Source organism: Rhizopus microsporus (assembly GCF_002708625.1).
Source record: "Rhizopus microsporus ATCC 52813 unplaced genomic scaffold scaffold_17, whole genome shotgun sequence".
NCBI lineage: Eukaryota > Fungi > Mucoromycota > Mucoromycetes > Mucorales > Rhizopodaceae > Rhizopus > Rhizopus microsporus.
This window is the reverse complement of record NW_019671932.1, coordinates 245,357-262,867: the sequence shown is the minus strand read 5'-3', so window position 1 is coordinate 262,867 and position 17,511 is coordinate 245,357. Positions and strand designations below refer to the sequence as shown.

General features: G+C 38.5%; 6 protein-coding genes across 6 annotated transcripts; 2 read left to right on the top strand and 4 right to left on the bottom strand.

The window, feature by feature from the left end:
- Positions 1–2,655: 2,655 nt before the first annotated feature.
- On the top strand, positions 2,656–4,419 carry RHIMIDRAFT_240619 (uncharacterized protein; the record flags this gene model as incomplete). Its single annotated transcript, XM_023609420.1, has 2 exons — positions 2,656–3,919; positions 3,977–4,419. The coding sequence occupies 2 exons, from the start codon at positions 2,656–2,658 to the stop codon at positions 4,417–4,419; spliced, it is 1,707 nt and encodes a 568-aa protein (XP_023463206.1).
- Positions 4,420–4,476: 57 nt separating this feature from the next.
- Positions 4,477–5,922, bottom strand: RHIMIDRAFT_48172 (uncharacterized protein). Its single transcript, XM_023615297.1, has 2 exons — positions 5,895–5,922; positions 4,477–5,834 (listed from the first exon to the last, which is right to left on the bottom strand). Exons 1-2 carry the CDS (start codon positions 5,899–5,901, stop codon positions 4,516–4,518), a joined length of 1,326 nt encoding a protein of 441 aa, XP_023463205.1. The 5' UTR covers positions 5,902–5,922; the 3' UTR covers positions 4,477–4,515.
- Positions 5,923–6,220: 298 nt separating this feature from the next.
- On the bottom strand, positions 6,221–7,294 carry RHIMIDRAFT_262981 (uncharacterized protein). Its single transcript, XM_023611637.1, has 2 exons — positions 6,942–7,294; positions 6,221–6,893 (listed from the first exon to the last, which is right to left on the bottom strand). The coding sequence occupies exons 1-2, from the start codon at positions 7,116–7,118 to the stop codon at positions 6,705–6,707; spliced, it is 366 nt and encodes a 121-aa protein (XP_023463204.1). The 5' UTR covers positions 7,119–7,294; the 3' UTR covers positions 6,221–6,704.
- Positions 7,295–9,121: 1,827 nt separating this feature from the next.
- RHIMIDRAFT_206575 (peptidase S28) lies at positions 9,122–10,646 on the bottom strand (the record flags this gene model as incomplete). The annotated part of the gene is made up of 5 exons (XM_023606914.1): positions 9,122–9,705; positions 9,758–10,097; positions 10,151–10,231; positions 10,291–10,430; positions 10,487–10,646. 5 exons carry the CDS (start codon positions 10,644–10,646, stop codon positions 9,122–9,124), a joined length of 1,305 nt encoding a protein of 434 aa, XP_023463203.1.
- Positions 10,647–11,444: 798 nt separating this feature from the next.
- Positions 11,445–12,363, bottom strand: RHIMIDRAFT_262978 (putative ribosomal protein S15). Its single transcript, XM_023611636.1, has 3 exons — positions 12,302–12,363; positions 11,922–12,017; positions 11,445–11,867 (listed from the first exon to the last, which is right to left on the bottom strand). The coding sequence occupies exons 1-3, from the start codon at positions 12,302–12,304 to the stop codon at positions 11,526–11,528; spliced, it is 441 nt and encodes a 146-aa protein (XP_023463202.1). The 5' UTR covers positions 12,305–12,363; the 3' UTR covers positions 11,445–11,525.
- A 2,768-nt stretch (positions 12,364–15,131) lies between these two features.
- RHIMIDRAFT_315418 (uncharacterized protein) lies at positions 15,132–16,918 on the top strand. Its single transcript, XM_023614996.1, has 2 exons — positions 15,132–15,654; positions 15,712–16,918. Exons 1-2 carry the CDS (start codon positions 15,177–15,179, stop codon positions 16,824–16,826), a joined length of 1,593 nt encoding a protein of 530 aa, XP_023463201.1. The 5' UTR covers positions 15,132–15,176; the 3' UTR covers positions 16,827–16,918.
- The last annotated feature ends 593 nt before the right edge of the window (positions 16,919–17,511 follow it).

Genomic DNA, 17,511 nt, shown 5'->3' with positions numbered 1-17,511 from the left:
CCTTCGGGAAGGATCTGAAATTGATGAATTGGTCAACTATTGCACGGATCTTGGCGAGAAAGTAAGCAGGTACAGTGAGGATACGTAGACAGTGCCATATTCTGCTGAGTATCAACGTATTGGCTATTAAACCGCGCCCTTGAACCGAGAGTCCTCGTGAGGCAAGACAATGAGCAATCAATCGAGTGGAACCAAGCAATTCGTCTAAGAAAGTCATCATCTGTGTGGAAGAACTGGTCAGCGGATAACCAAGGTAGATGGCCGCCATATGGCTATTGGAATCATGCCAATGCGTTATATCCCGATGCTGGAGGCAACTGCGCCAGAGAGGTTGGGCTTGTCCAGATAAGGAAACCGCGATAGTCTTGTCTAGGTTGAGCTTCGTATTTGAAGCTAACTAGTATGCGTTAATGAGAGCCAACAAAAAGGTCAATTCTATCGGATCTTTTAGAAACACCAAAACATCATCAGCGTATGCAAGCAGTTTAAGAACAGGTGGCCGACCAATAGGCCGTGGCATTTGACTGAGAGCTGGGTCATGGAACAAGAAGCCTGGTAATAGAGGACATGAGTGAATCGCACGGAGAAGGGGTTCCAAAGCCAAGTTAAAGAGAAAAGGCGATAGAGGGTCGCCCTGTCTCAGACCCCGTTCTTGTGTAAAAGCAGTAGAGAGGAAACCGTTCACCTTAACACATAAGGATGTACTAAAGAATAAGGAGGTGATACAGTCGACGAACTGAGTAGGGAAACTAAACCGGAGAAGACAAGCGCGTAGATAAGTTGGATGCACCCGATCGTATGCTTTCTCCTGATCGAGAAGAAGAGCAATGCCTGGTAAACGATAACGACGTGCAATGTCCATGGTCAAGCGAGTAACAAGTCCATTGTCAGCGATGAATCTTTCGGCGAGAAATCCTGTCTGGTGTGGTAGTAGAAGGTCTGGCACGATGCCCCCAAGTCGGTTTGCCAAAAGGCGTGTAAACACCTTGGCATCAGCACAAATGAGTGAAATTGGACGCCAGTTCTTCAAATGTCGCCGGTCTCCTTTTTTTGGCAACAAAGTTATCACTGAGCGTTGCCATGTAGCCGGGAAAAGGTGTTCAGTTAGTGCAGTGTTTAACACATCACAGAATAAACTACGACAAAATGGTTGCTGGAAAAGGAGCCGTAGAACTTCGTACGGCAAGCCATCGATTCCGGGACTACTGTGGGAAGGTGTGTGAGCGAGGCACGCCTCAACCTCTTCGTCAGTCCATTCAGTAAGGAGAAGTGTTTGCTGTGAATCATCAAGTCGAGCAGTGTCCGGGAGTTGAGATAACAAAAAATCAGTTGCTTGAGGAGATACTTGTTCGGTAGAGTAAAGTTTACTATAGAAGCCTTTTGCACAATTGGTTAGTTCTTCTGGCGTCGATGATATAGTACCGTCGTCAGCAACCAATTCGGAAATTGCCTGTTGTTGTTGGCGGTCTTTTAGACATTTGTAAAAATAAGCATTAGAGCGTTCCCCTAGCTCGCGCCACTTATGTCCAGATCGCAAAGCTAGAATCGAGGCGCTATCTTGGTAGTGTTTGTCTAGCTCAGACTCTATAACGGCAATCATAGCTGATGTTGAGGGGTCTATTGTTCTCCGTAGAAGCTGTTGTCGTCCGGAAAGTAAATTCGCCTGTGATCGAAAATAAATGCACCCAATGGTGAGAACAAAATTCATATTGTACGAAATGTAAATTTGTCGTTACCAAGAATATTTTCGTAGTATCAGCCTTGACATCCATGGAGATACTGCATTTCCAAATTTAGATGTCGTATTGAAACCGTTGCAATGCTATCAGAGTAATAACAAATACAAAAAGAATATGGCTCACTATTCCATTTGACAGTAATATTAACAGGTGGGCTGTCTTGGAGCTGAAACTAACCTAATATTAGAAATCGCCCTCTTTAGTCTTCTTGTAAAAGTTTAAATTCTTTATTCGGTTTTTCCATGAAATCAGAACATGTAGTCATGTTTGGCAGTGCATATTCTTGAATAATCACCATGTAGATTTTTCCTATTTGATGTGATTTCTTTGTTCCAGGTACCTGTTCCTGAAGCTTGTTTGAAAAAGAAAAACATATAGGAACCCATTTTAATTGAGCCCTTTTTTTGCTTCTTTACAGCAGTTATCAAGTGTCCCTCTGAGTGTTCAAAGATTCACCAATCAAAACTAGCCTGTCCTCATGGTCCTTGCTCTGACTCGCTTGTCCCGCCATCTTTGCTCTCTGGCGTGTATCTGGAACGTTCTCCAATAGTCTCTTCTGACGTCCTGGGTTCTCTCTGTCCTCCGTTCCTTTTTTTTTTTTGTTTAATTTGTTTAAACAATCCTGGGTAGTTATCGCTACCCTCCCCAGACTGCACCTTGGTGGTAAGTAAAACTAATATTAGGATATGTGCTCTAATACTAACATACTTTTTCTCTCTTTTTCTACATATACTCATTATCTCTCTCTCTCTTTTGACATGATGTCGTTTTATTCAAACGTATTTTTCTTTGTCGTCTTTTTACGACAATATTTTATAAAATTAACGTATACTTTAAAAGCCAAGCATGCTTGGATTTAATCTCCGGAACATTGAAAGAGAGAAAACCTTTTTAATGTATCTTTTGATATTTGATCATGTCAAAACTTTTATTAAAGTCACAATTTGTACGGCAATGTCTAAGAGCACGCACGATTCACTTGGCAAGACACATTACAACAGAGTGTAGATTGATTCGACCTAGCATTTTTATTAATGCACATCGACATATTCCCATAATCAAACGACTGATCCATTCTGATTGGCCTTTGTACCAGAAAGAAGAATCTGTGAGTAAAGAAAATGAAGCATTACTTGGCGATTGTCCTGGCTGTGGCGCTCCTTTTCAACAAACGGACAGTAACAAGCCTGGATACCTGGTAGAGAGAAAAGACAAGGAGATTAAAAAGAAGAAGATTCAGAAAAAGAGTTTATCAGACGAAGAATATCAAAAGCTTGTGGAGAGCTTAGACGATGAGACTCGCACGCTGCTTGAGGGCGACGAGGATAATGAATTGGCTAAAGAAAATACTCAAGAAGGGACTGTCACAAAACCCCAACGTACTGTATGCCAACGCTGTCACGAGCTTCAGTATCATCACAAGAGCACAACAAGCTCTTCACCCAAGTTCTTAAGAGAAAGTCAACAGTATGGCTCACTTGAGTTTTTGAAAACGAAGCAGGATCCGCTTGTTGTTGTAGTATTAGATATTACCGATTTGCCAAGTTCACTGGGACATCTACCAGAGCTGCTTGCACAGAACCCTAGTGCACGAGTGCTGCTCGCAGCCAACAAGATGGATATTCTACCAGTGTCAGCAAGACGACATGAGCAGCGCATAAGGGATTGGATAGTGCAACATGTTAAAGGCTTGGGATTGTCTACAAAGCAAATTATCTCGACCACATTAGTGAGTGCCAGAAAGGGATGGGGTATTACAGGCTTAATGCATCGCATTGATGCAGAAAGACGTCCAACGGATGATGTATATCTGGTAGGATGTACTAATGTGGGCAAATCTGCCCTTGTAAATAAGTTTATTTCACAAATTAGAGGCGGTCTAGATGAACAGGGCCGTCAATTAAAGCAACAATTGAAAGAAAAGTATCAGATCACAAGCTCAGTAGTGCCAGGAACAACCATGGGTACCATAAAGATCCCATTACATATTTTGGGAATGACATCTGATGATCATTTAGAGGCTTGGAAGAAGCGTCGATTTGTCATCAAAGAACGTTATATGATTGATACGCCAGGCATCATTAATGAACATCAGTTAATTCACAAATTATCATTTGACGATCAAAAGAGGATTGTCAATCAAAAGGAGATAAGCCCGGTGACTTTCAAACTAGAACCAGGTATGGTTACTATTCTCTATTTTGCTCTTATCTGCAAGTTATTAACTTAATTTACAGGCAAATCTCTACTACTTAAGCCACTGATACGAATTGATCTGCTGGAATCAAATGAACCAGTGCTTTTTACCATGTTTAGTCCCCTAGCTCCACATATTACTCGAACAGAAAAACTACCACCCGCCTACGCTCTTGAATATAAAACACATGTTCGACCCATGAAGGACAATACGATATTATGCACTGACTCACTAATGCCTATGGACGAAATTGTAAGAGTGAATGGTATTCACCCATCACGTGCATCAGTTGACTTTAGCTTTGCGGGTGCTGGATGGGTTGCACTGACGGGTTTATTTGAAAATGCCAAGTTTAGAGTATGGCTGCCCAAGGATCTGGACCCTTATAAAGTGTTTACAATACGCGATCCACCCTTCTTGCCTTTTGAATATAAAGGATCCATCAGAAAGTTCTTTGGATCAGGAGAACGGGCAAAGAAATAGAAATATAATATATAAATGATAATATAATAAAACTGTAGATTCTACCAAAAATGTCGACATGCAAGCAAAAAAATATATAGGCTGATCTCTTGTCTTTTATTGCTTATTGTAATTTGCAGGGAGAGGTGAACATAAAACCCTGGCCTTTTCCAAAACTTCTATACGAGAACCATAGACAACGAAAGGGGGACATACACAAAATTGAATTATTCCTGAAGTTTGATTGTCCTCATCGTTCATTGTTTTTAGATCAAGTGGTTCTGAACCTTCTCCCACAGCAGCTGCTGCGATCTCAACCTCTTGTCCCCTTATAGCATAGCCAATATATGAAGCCAGCTCAACCATTTTGTTAATAACCGTTGAATAGCGCTTTTTAGAATCCTGTTCTCGTGAATCATGTTGGTCCATAAAAGGATATGCTTTGAGTAAAGAAGAATACAATGAGTTGTACATTCGCTTGTTGAATTTTGTAATATCTGCTTGAATATCAGAATTTGGTGTATTTCCTGCAACAACCGTCTTGGCCACCTCTTGTCTTAATCTAGTGCAAAATGCCGGATCATATCGATCAAACCAAAACTGAAGCTGGGTATAAGGCTGAGATATCTTTAATCCTGGAAATGTGTTATAATTCATGCTTTGAACCAAGACATCCATAAGAAACTTTTCTGTGAGCATCACAATTCGCTTCATCGGAATAGGATCACCTAGTTTAGCAATAGCTTCATTCAGATTGATCCAAAATGAACCAATGGCTGCTGATGCGACCTTTGGGTCACATTGACTGGCAAGGTCTAGACTAAGATCTTTGATCATTGCCTTTAGTTCTAAAAGCCTTGTACGAATGGTGGCTGGATCATCGTCTGTTGCTCTGCGAGAGCGTATGTGTTCATTGTAGTTAATTAGTAGTTGTTGTTGATCCTTTTTACGCTGTACCATTCTTTCCTGAATTGCTTTTTCCTTTTCGATAAGGTCTGCATTGTAGTGTCTTAAAAAGTACAACTCCTCATCTAAACGCTTCACGATCTCTCTTTTTTGCTTAATCTTGGAAATTAATATTTCATTAGCGCGATTGATTACTGGCTGCTCTACTGGTGCATTGTCGACAGGGGTTAAAGTAGCAGTAGTAACAGTAGTAGCAGCAGTAGTAGTGGTAGTAGTAGTAGGAATAGCAATTTGTTGCTGTTGGTTAGAAGCGGGTGTTGGAACTAATGTCGTGTTTGATGTTGCTGTCGTATTTTCTAACGCAGTATTTTCAGCTACTAATTTATTGTCACTCAAATTAACATTGCTATCCTCTTTTGCTACAGTGCCTTCTTTGCTTGGCTCAATTGTAGCTCTATTGTCTACATTCACATTCTGCTGTTCAGTGGATGAAGCAGTAGGGACATCTGTTACTTCTTTTTCTAAATTAGCTAAAAGATAGTTAATACAATTAATTTTCTCTTCTTCCCTTTTATAATCTCATAATTTACTCTGCATGTCTTCGTAGCTAGTGTTGAGGGGAAAAGAGAGAGATTATAAGAATAAAATCTATAACGCACATCTATATAAGACTGACCTTGTGTAACTGTTTACCCTACAGTCTCCACACTTTAAATTCAGACAATGTTAGTTTTTTTTCGGACGAATCAAAATTAAACTTGACAGACTATTTACCTGTAAAAATTGAATTCCTTCAACAGGATAACCGTGTTCGATACGGCGACGAAACTCATGTGGTCTACCACATCCACAAAGGATGTTATTGACGATGTTGAATATGTTCCTAACAGATAGCTATACTCAACTCTACGATGGCCCCACTGCTAAACTCTTGTCTGCTTGTCATCCATCATTGACCTAAGACTCCCTCTTTTGGCTTCCCATGACTCGTAGTGATTGTAGTCGTGTGCTTCGCTGGCGCTTTGGTTGGATCACTGGGAGTAAACCCAGCCATGCCTGTACCACGCAAATGCTGGATTCACACATGCTCATTTAATTGAACGTCTCCACATGCATAGTTATCTTCAATTACCACCTACTATCGAAGACCCTCTTTCGTTTATCCTGAATCAGTTGTCTTCTAAAAAAAAAAACCTCGCAGTCCTCATTCCTCTTCCGCTTGGTTTGTCCGTTGGCCAGCGGTTTGTCTCCTCTTGTGTAGAATAGACTCCTCGAATGGCTCCCTTCGTCTTCCTCCCACACTAGTGCACCATACTCTTGCTCCAATGTATTTAATTTATTATAACAAAAACAATTTAAACGTATATCCATCTGATATATTCATTTGAATATATTTCTCTCTAGGAAATGTCAGTTTCTCGTTCTGATAATGGTATTCGATCAGCATTCGCTAATGCTTTTTCTTCTGCTAGTTTGGTGTTTCGTTGCCTTGCTCGTTCATACAAAAACCTTCTTAATAGTCTCAAGTTTTTACTATGCGCTCTATAAAGCATATCTAAAAGGATGCCAAGTATTGGAATAAGTCCAAGCTATAGATCGAGTTAGTTCTGCTTTTGTTTACGGAATGATTAAATTACAAGAAAGTCTACACTGATATGATACAACATCTTCTTTCTGATCGATCTTGGTAGCTCCGCTTGACAAGCCAGTTTATAGAGTGATAGAGAAAACATTAAAGAAATAACCTTGCCAACAATGGGTATAAGCTCTAATAGGATATCATATCCAATCCAGCAACAGCATAGTTTAAACATTTCTTCAAACTTTTTTACGCGACGAGTATATTTTTCTAATACTATGCAATCCCTTTCTGATAGTTGAATTTTGGTACTCTCTGCTGCTTTTCTTCTCCAAAGTAAGCTCATTAAAAAGAAAAATGATTTCATAAAATGGGACTTTGAAATGATGTATTTATGCTAGACGATTTATACAATTTTATTGGACGACTTGAGATTTTCTGTAGGACAATTGTAACAGCAGGCTAAAATGATCCATAAACGCATAACGCCGCATTCCGTCTAATACTGTTTAATACTCTTACTAAAGCTGTTTGACCAGCTCTTCGCTTTCTAATATTAGCATGAATCATATGCTGTTGGTGAAAAGCTCAATGAGGGCAGTTACATGTTCAAGTAATAGGTTTTAATGGTGTGCATCTGTTTCGCCTGATAATAACGAACCATTTTACTTAGGAAGAGTCATGGTTATCTGTGCAATTTTTGTGGTGAAACTCATTCTTGCATAATTTGGTTTAAAGAACAAAATTTATTCATATGTCGTCTTTTCGGTCATAAAAAATAATAAAAGAACTATTTAGATCAGATCAAAAGAGAAGTAAAGAGTGAATAAAAAAACACTTTTTCTTCCCGAGGGTAAAAGACGATATTAAATAAAAAAAAAGGATAAAAGATTATCCAGAGCCATCAAGTCATTGAAGGAAACACCCATCCAGAAATATGGTTTCCTGGGCAACCGTGTTGAAGTTGATCTGACTCCAAGAGGGGTGCAGCAAATTATTGACTCATAGAACCGCCAAGAGCCAGTGTACCTTGTGGGAAGCCGAAAGCCCGTTAAAATCTTATACGATTAAAGAAAATAATGTGCTGTTATGGGTGCATTGAAACAATATAATTTCGTCCCGCCCGAGCCAAATCAAAAAAAGGTACATAGGGTCTAAAAACCCTTTTGTGATCAAAGGAGGAAAAAGGAAAGAAAGAAGCGAAGGAAACGAAGGAAACGAAGGAAACGAAGAAGGATTAGGTCGACATATGTTGAGAGGAGAGAAGAGGAAGAGGAAGCCATTGGAAGCGACTGTTATACACTTTTTTTTCATAAATTATTCGCACACATTACAAGATCAATAACAATTCACCTTAGTTAGTATTCGATGTCTTCTTTATTGTTTAAAAGATAACATTTGATAATATGTAAAATGAGCTTGATATTTTTGAGTATAAGATAAATGTGGTCAAGACTTTATAACAAAATGAAACGTTGTTGGAGCCTTAATATAAATAGTCTGATGTTGACTTCTTTTTCATCTTTGGACCAAAAAGTAAGGCCAGCTATTCCCTAGCTAGCCCCAAGGTATGTTATATTCTTTACTCTTGTAAGAAACTGGCGTATAGTATTATAGATTATAAATCGAAAACAGTACCGATTCTAGCTGGGGGTAGTTTGGTTCTTACCAAGCCTTGGTCCCATCCACTCTCTCTCTTGCTCTCTTGCTCTCTTTCTTTCTTTCTTTCTTTCTTTCTTTCTTTCTTTCTTTGTTCTTTCCTTCTTTCTTTCTTTGTTCTTTCCGAGCTGGTTATCGGTGGCTCATCAATAGTACATTTTGGGTAGGATATTCATAATTTTACTCACTTTTCCTGCTTCTTTTTCTCTTATAAATCCTCCTCTTTATAATATAAGTATTTAATATTAATCTAATAGCTGATTTGCTAACCTTTTCTTTATTCATTCTTTTGCTTCTGAAAGGCTCTCTTTTGTCATTATTTGCTGTCTGAAATTATCATTTTTCTATTAGTATGCGCATAGTTTCTGAGTAAAGCGTAAAAGCGTTTATTTAATGATGTGTTTAATGTTATTGACTATTCATCTGCAAATGGGCTTGGCTTTGAGCATCAGCTTCTATCCAACCCTTAATTGCTTCATAAACTCTATCTTGAGTGTCCTTGATAGCGCTAGAGACGGTTTCAGACACGAAAAAGTCCTATGGCAAATATTTAGTCTTGCAAATACACACACAAGCATATCATTTGTTTACCCAATGATGAACAGATTTTGGCAAAACGGTGTAATAAGCATCTTCTTCCCAGCTGGTACGATCAGGTGCATCATCGCTTTGAACACTCAATGTTCTCCAAGGATCCCATTCACCGTCAAGCCAATACACACGATCCAAGCTGATGCGCCAGCCTTTGTATTCTTGATTAATTTGATGCCATTGGGGCAGTCTGGGCACAGCATGTTCGCCAAATAGTAATGGACACTGACGTTGGTACCAATTTGCATTGAGCTTGCGAGAGACAAGAGTGGGTCTCCAGATAGGCGAAGCAGTTTGCCAGTACGCGTATTCTGTACAAATCTGCCACATCCATGCCTTTGAGTCAGGCGCGATATCTGCATAAAAAGCCGAACGAGGATCATGGCTATCAAAACATTGGTTAACGTCTTCTTCATCGCACGAACGCTTTATAAGACGCTTAATGTAGCCTCCATACGCATCAACGTATTCCTGCAAAGTTGATTGTCCTTCAAAGATAGAGCAGAATTTTTCTTCAAAAGGATTGGATTCTGGTGTCATTGCTTGCCACAGACCTAAGGGAGATGACAAGACTACAGATAGTTTTATCAGTTAAACACCATTTTTATATATTGTTATTATTACGCTCTGCAAAGTCATCATCATGCTTCAAGTCTTCAGCTCCAAATCTTCTTTTCAAGTTAGTTTTTGCCTTCCCAAAAGGACTGAATAGAATGTGATCGATAAAGAGGACGACCGATTGGATAGCATCCACGCAATGCTTGGGTCCATATTTGCGGATAGGTTCAAAGTAATCGTAATAGTTGAATCTCATTTCTACTGGAGCAGAAGAAGGTACAGCAGCAAATACAATATCGGGATACTTCAAACGCATCCAGGCAGCTAGGTTACCGCTGTAACTACCTCCGTAGACAATGTATTTTGTTTCGGGAGCAGGAGGGAGGTCTATATCAAAGTTGGGAATCTTTTTTTTAAGAGGTCAATCAAATGCTCAACCAAGTTTGGCTTCTATGCTACCTTCAGTTCTCTGATGAAAGAAGCAATGTCTTCAAGTGCTTGGGCCGTAGTTAATGTTCCCAAGGTTTTGGCTGTAAGCTCCTGTAAAATAATTCATCAGTCACTGTCTGCATTTAATTTCCTTTTTTGTACTGTTTTACCGAACTAGGTAATGAAAGGCCGTAGAATCGGTGCTCCATAACAACAATAATGCCTTGTAATCTTTTGGCAAGCTCAGCCATGGAAGAGTTGGTTACATAAAATGATCGCTCATCGGCTGCTGTCTCTCCAGCATTATATACTTTATAAATAATCGTTAGGTCCGTCTACAGCTCGTGATGCGTGTTCAAATATTACTTATGACAGGACCACCAGGTTGATACCATTCTGTATTAGCCCAATACCTATGCTTGAAGGTTGAACAGTTTTTCGAAAAATGGTCAACGGGTTGGTCAAAATAGAATGGACCATATTTCTCGGGAAGTTTTGTGTCATTTTTAAAAGTAGAGTCTAACATCATCGTCAGCATTTTCCTTGCATGGCTACCAGGAGTCCACATGGCATCAGTATACATAAAGCTTAGTAGCAGTATAAAAGTTACTATTATCTGCCTCATTGAACGTTGTAGATAATAAAATGTAAGAGAAAAATAAGCAACAATGCACTTAGTGTTTTACTGGTTTTTGCATTTTGAATTCAGACAGGACTTTTCATTTGAAATTGTGATTGGCTGACAACAAATTAGTGATTGTTAATAAGAGATAACAAATAATGACAAAAGAGAGCCTTTCAGAAGCAAAAGAATGAATAAAGAAAAGGTTAGCAAATCAGCTATTAGATTAATATTAAATACTTATATTATAAAGAGGAGGATTTATAAGAGAAAAAGAAGCAGGAAAAGTGAGTAAAATTATGAATATCCTACCCAAAATGTACTATTGATGAGCCACCGATAACCAGCTCGGAAAGAACAAAGAAAGAAAGAAAGAAAGAAAAAAAGAGAGCAAGAGAGCAAGAGAGCAAGAGAGAGAGTGGATGGGACCAAGGCTTGGTAAGAACCAAACTACCCCCAGCTAGAATCGGTACTGTTTTCGATTTATAATCTATAATACTATACGCCAGTTTCTTACAAGAGTAAAGAATATAACATACCTTGGGGCTAGCTAGGGAATAGCTGGCCTTACTTTTTGGTCCAAAGATGAAAAAGAAGTCAACATCAGACTATTTATATTAAGGCTCCAACAACGTTTCATTTTGTTATAAAGTCTTGACCACATTTATCTTATACTCAAAAATATCAAGAAAAGATTGATAGCCAACTAAAGTGTAATTGCTATTGTTTAACCGTATATTATCAAAATAATCAGCATTGGAGATAATGCATAGTACAGTTTGTTTATTTGAGAGGAACGAACTTGGAAGAGTGAGTAGCACCAATACCGGGACGACCGTGCTTAACGGGCTTGTAGGTGATGGAGAATTCACCGAGGTAGTGGCCAGTCATTTCAGGCTTGATTTCAACTTGGTTGAAGGTCTTACCGTTGTAGATACCAATGACAGAGCCGATCATTTCAGGAACGATGATCATATCACGGAGGTGGGTCTTGACAACTTCGGGTCTTTCACCGGGTGTGGCAGCCTTCTTGGCAGCACGGAGCTTCTTGATGAGACCCATAGGCTTACGCTTAAGACCACGTTGGAATCTTCTACGGGCACGAGCATGGACGAGGTCCATGAACTATCAATATTCTTTTAGACTTTTATTCTGTATTCAATAAACCCTGCTACTTACTTGTTCAGAGGACATGTCCAAGAGTTGTTCGAGTTCAACGCCACGGTAGGTAAACTTACGGAAAGTTCTCTTTCTGGGGGCAGTTTGTTCGTCAGCCTATACAAATAATGTTCAGCTAATGTTCCAATAATACAAATGGAAGCTTGAAATAAGATGCAATAATAGCATTCTTGGAAAGGAGAAACAACATGATCACCGTTCAGTTATATGTAGATTGCCCAATTAGCTGTGCATTTTTTTTTTGATACATTTTTTTAATTGTTGGCCATCCTTTCCGTTCTTTAATGAAAATGATCCATCTATCATCCTTTCCTTCTGTTCTATTGACGCTCACTCTGCATATCTCAAGCTTCCATTAGCTGTTTATGTTGTCCACATACCATGTTAAGCACAAAAGGAAGGATTACTTGGCTTGCTGATGTTTGGTGTATACAAGTCCTTTCTGCAGGTGTCCGATAACCAGGTAGTAACTTGTTTGTTGTTCGGGCCGCACAATTTGATATCCTCCGCTGATAATCATTTTCTCTCTTTGTGGCTTAACTTTCTATTTCCGCCAACTGAATGCGTTCTTGGCGTAAATTGAAAAAGTACAGAATAAAATTGAAATTCAGTTGTTGTTCAAATTCAAACATAGCAGTAACCTTTTGATTTCCTATAAAAACTAAAGCAGCATCTTGGGTTCAGTACCCTTTTCAACTGGGTGTTGATTTGTGTAAATTATAAAAATATTAAAAAGTAACAAAACACGTAAGAAATGTAATTATTTGTTATAAATCATATATTTGATCATATAAATAAAAAGTACTATTTAAACATAGAAACGAACATAAAAGTAATTTCAACTAAAGCAAAATTTAGGCGTTCAGGTCCAAAGCGATAGAGTTGTGACATACAGTGTTTTGCGTTTAAAAATACACTTTTTTAAAACTAAAGCCTTTCAATTAAGTAGCTGAATGTCAAGTAATCCAGTTTGTAAACAATGCTTACTCTGGATAAATTTGACAATCCAGAAATATATCAAGAAACATTAACTAGTACAAAGGATATCTTTAAACTGAGAAAGGAAAATCTCACGGTGTTTAGTTACAAAACACCACTTGCATTTGCTCGTTGATGTTCCAGCAACAAGTTAAAATTTTTAATGCCATAGAAGATAAAAATAATGGGGTTAGAAAAAGAAAGGCCAACGCTACATGCACCAAAAAACAGGTTAATACTACGGACGCTTCCTTGGGGCGCTACCTATGTTATCACTATACAACTTCACACTACCAGATTTGACCTAACCTAAGACTGTCCAGTCCACCCTCTCTGACATAAAATACGAATTTGTCATAATTACAAGTGAATGATCTTGGTTGATCAAACTGACCACATAAAACTAGAATAAATACATCAATAACAACAGTTCTTTTTTATCTCTTCTTGAAAATAAACACAAACCAAGATGAAAACTTTATAAAGTCGTGTTTAGCGTGGCATCACGCGCTGAAAAGCTATGTTGAGCTTAATCATAGGTAATGGGTAGAGATAGCAATCATTGAAAATTTTACAAAATAATGCATTTGAAATTGCATGATCCCCTACTGCGGATACTTTGGACAACCGGTGAAGCTATTGCCGCAAATGATAGACAACCTGCGCCCCAGATCTTTTGTAATTCATGTTTTTGTGTTCTCGAGCTCAAGAGCTTCAACAGCTTTTGTAGACTGAGACCTTAAGGTGGACCAAAAATGCACCAATAATTAGATAAAGTAGATGGAACTACTCAAGGTAAAAAAAAAAGCAACCATAAAATAAGTGTGTAGGCTCTAAAAAAAGATCACCAACAATAAATTCTTTTCATTATAGATTTTATTAAATATTTGAACGCACCTAAACATTCAATTTGCCTTGCGGTATTAGATTTTGGTGGACTTTCCAGTAGATCCCATCATACTCAAGAATTGTTGAAGGATTGCCCCGCAATCAAAAAAATTGCCGTGGATAGTTTAGATTTTCCTTTAATATCAAACTAAAATATCAGCGGATACAAAGAGGCTATTCAGCTAGAGCCATATTTTGTCAGAATAAAAGAAAGACAAATAAGAACTTTTATATGAATGCCTTTGAGATAGATTGGATTACAAGAAATGGTAATCCGCTTGAATTTCTCCTTTTATAGATAAAGCGCAGCAGCGCAAACGAGACAGAGTAAGGGACAAATAAATAGCCAAAATCCACGCTAAGCACAGAAGAATATATAATGTAAATCAAATAACTGAGAGTGTAAACATTTTGAGAGTAGTTAGCACCTGCTTAGGTTTTTATTCACGAACCAACAGTTTTTTCATTCCTCCTGTCTGCTCTGTTTACATTCATCCGTAGCTATATTTTTATATTTTCAGTCCTCATAAAGAGCATCTCTCTTTTGCTTGTTACTTTTTATAATAAATATTCTTCCATCATACTCTTCCCATTTGCTCAAAGGAACATTCATTCAGAATCACCAAAAATGACTCCTTCGGCATTTCTTTGATGAAAACTGTATCTATGAACCCAGCTGAGCTCCAGAAGATAATGAGAGTTTGTAGCAGTATAGCTCACCTCACACAAATGCAGATCGTTTGCCTCACCCGAACATGGCCGTACTTTTTATGCTTTTGGAAATTTTATGCTTTTATAGAGTACAAATTTCTACAACTTAAAATAGCACCGTCGTCAAAACTATACCAATCACTGAATGCATAAAGTAAATCAATTCCATTCAATTACCTTTCATTATGTGAAGCATTTAAATAATTTAAAGGTGCATGATAATTGCAAAAGTTTTCTCTTGAATTATCTCTAGCAAGGTTCATATGATATCAAGCACTCAGTTACTCAAGATTATTATCTTCTGGTTACCCTTACCCTCCGTGTCATCGTTACAAAATGCGTAACCAGGCTACAATGTTATCGCTAAGCAACATAATGAATCACATAGAGCTTGGGTGCATAATCGTCGCCATATATCGGGTGTGTAGCTGTTAGAGCTCAACTAGAATAGTGAATCAAGCCTATTGTTTCAAGCGAAAAAAAAAAGCGTGTGAACTAAAGAATTGTTACACACGCAGATTATGTGATATTGCGTAAGTCGCACCCGATAAAATTTCTAAACAATTGCCCAATGTTAAAATTTGATTTGACCTCCGTCGAGGACGTTTTTATTGAATTAAAGACGTGCAGTATCCCCTTTCTTTACTTTCTTCTTTTCTTCTCTTGACTCGTCAAAATATGGAAGTAGAACCATATAATCCTTCAAAGAATATACCTGATCAGCAGCCAAGAGCCAAAGAGCCATCCTGCTCCATTAACTCTCAATCAGCTACTTCTACACTCTCTGTACATCGTGAACTATCAGAAAAAACGTCAACGGCATCAGAAAAGAAAAAATTTGACTACAAGTCATGGCTACTATGGTGGAACTCTGAAGAATGGTGGCCATGTTGGATTGGCCTCATCTTTTTTGGATGCATCACTTCTGCTGTTAAGCACAATATACCCTCACCTAAATTTTTACCCTGGGAAAAAAATCCATTTCTTACTTTTGCCACACCCGGCAACTATGGACTCTTGGTCATCTGTGTCATGATGGGAGCACTTCTTTGGTTATCTATGGCGGCTACCCGCGCACGAAATTGGAAAAAGTTCCCCTTGGGTTATTCTGTAGTATTCATTATTGCGCTTATTAGCAAAATGCTTGCCAGCAATGGTAACTAAACAGACTGAGCCTTTCATCTTTTTTTACTCACATCCCTTTCCTCTGTAGTTACATTACACAAGGCAAGTATTGGTGACTCCATATGGGCCATTATCTTGGGATGCCTTCTTCGCAACCTGATTCCTTTTTTTATCAAGTCAAACAGTCTGCCTCCATGGTTAAAGATTGCACAGCAAACAGAACCTTATATTGCTATCAGTTTGGTGCTTCTCTGTATTGATATAAGTGTTCTCAGACCATTGGCCCCTCGTGCCTTGTTTGTTAGCTGGATTGATACCCCTACCTTATTCATGATTGTTGCTTATTTTGGTTGGAAGATGCTAAAGATTGATACCCAAACAGCCATCATTATGTCAGGAGCTACTTTCATTTGTGGATCTTCTGCCGCTATTGCCTTGGGTTCTAGTATGGGCGTGCCCCATAAAACAGAGATGCCAATTGCAATCATATCCATCTTTACTATTCCTAGTATCATTGCCTTACCTTATATTGCCAAGCGATTTGATTTTTCAGCTACCGTGAGTGGTGCTTGGTTTGGCGGCTGTGTCGATTCCACTGGCGCCGTTATTGCTGCCGCAAGCATCTATGGTGACAAAGAAGCCATTGATACATCTGCTGTTGTCAAGATGATGCAAAACATCCTAATAGGACCATTATCAGTTCTAATGGCGTGGGCTTGGTCACGGTATGAGCTAAAGGCTGCTTATAAGCTAGAGGAAGAGCTTCTTAGAAGAAGTGAAAATTTGGATGACGTTACAGTACAGGATAATGAGCATGATAATGCTATAGAAGATACAAACACACCAACCGTGAAGCGTCCTCGAAATACCCATGCATTGAATAAACCTAAAGAAAAGGCATATGTCCTCTTATGGAAACGATTCCCCAAGTTCGTCCTTGGCTTCATCATAACGGCAATCTTGTTTAATACAACCATAGATAACAACCCTGAAACGCGTTCTCTTGTCAACTCATTCTGTTTTTATGTCTCTGAATGGTTTTCAACACTTTCATTCGTCAGCATCGGTTTAGGCCTCCAAATCAATGAAATGAAGCAAAATATACGAAGCTTAGGAAAGCTAATCACGCTTTATATTATTGCACAAATGGTTGATATTGTTGTTACATGTGTTTTAGCATGGGCAGCATTTGTCCACATGTAAATATGATTTTATAGATACTATTGACGGTTTCATTTCACTGCATATCCCCCTTGTTTAAATATCTCCCTTGAATAAAACAAAAAAAAATACTCTTTCATTTCTCAATAACGAATATATGGACTACTTGAATCCAAGCGCTGCCAATGTGCCCTTTGATAGATTTGAATCTGATTCTATTACCGTTTCATCCGTTGCTCGAACTAGTCGGCTAAGATTCTTATGGTGCTGTTGGGACCAGATACTAGAAATAAAAAGGACGGTTGGGTACACTTTTTTGTCACTTACCCTCTTACAGGTACACAATTAGCTTTAAAGTGTTCCAACATGAAATATTAAACAAAAAGCTTGTTGCTGATGATAGGAGGTGGCTGCTATCACTACCTTAATACTATCATCAAAAGAACACTGTGATAGGACATTGAGGATGTACATTATTTTGCACGCGGTTCGCCTTGTCCTCTCTTGTTTTATTCTTGTTACATTTGTTATAAAAAATACAGTTAAAAGGACACGATCAGAGAGACATCCGGGAGATATACGAGGTTATCAATCATATACCATTAGAAATGGTGCATTTGGAATAAGGAAAACTTTTTTTGGAGCTGAACTCATTGAAGTCGATGTAGAGCGCATTCCATATAGATCAAATAGTTACCCTATAGCAAACTCTTGGGGTTATACTCAA

Bases quoted from the DNA above. Each gene is read 5' to 3' on its own strand.
- RHIMIDRAFT_315418 (XM_023614996.1), top strand. From the start codon at position 15,177: ATGGAAGTAGAACCATATAATCCTTCAAAGAATATACCTGATCAGCAG. The intron at 15,655-15,711 runs GTAACTAAACAG...TTTCCTCTGTAG, and splicing joins CAAAATGCTTGCCAGCAATG to TTACATTACACAAGGCAAGT.
- RHIMIDRAFT_262978 (XM_023611636.1), bottom strand. The intron at 11,868-11,921 runs GTAAGTAGCAGG...GAATATTGATAG, and splicing joins TGGACATGTCCTCTGAACAA to TTCATGGACCTCGTCCATGC.
- RHIMIDRAFT_262981 (XM_023611637.1), bottom strand. From the start codon at position 7,118: ATGTTTAAACTATGCTGTTGCTGGATTGGATATGATATCCTATTAGAG. The intron at 6,894-6,941 runs GTAATTTAATCA...CTCGATCTATAG, and splicing joins ATATCAGTGTAGACTTTCTT to CTTGGACTTATTCCAATACT.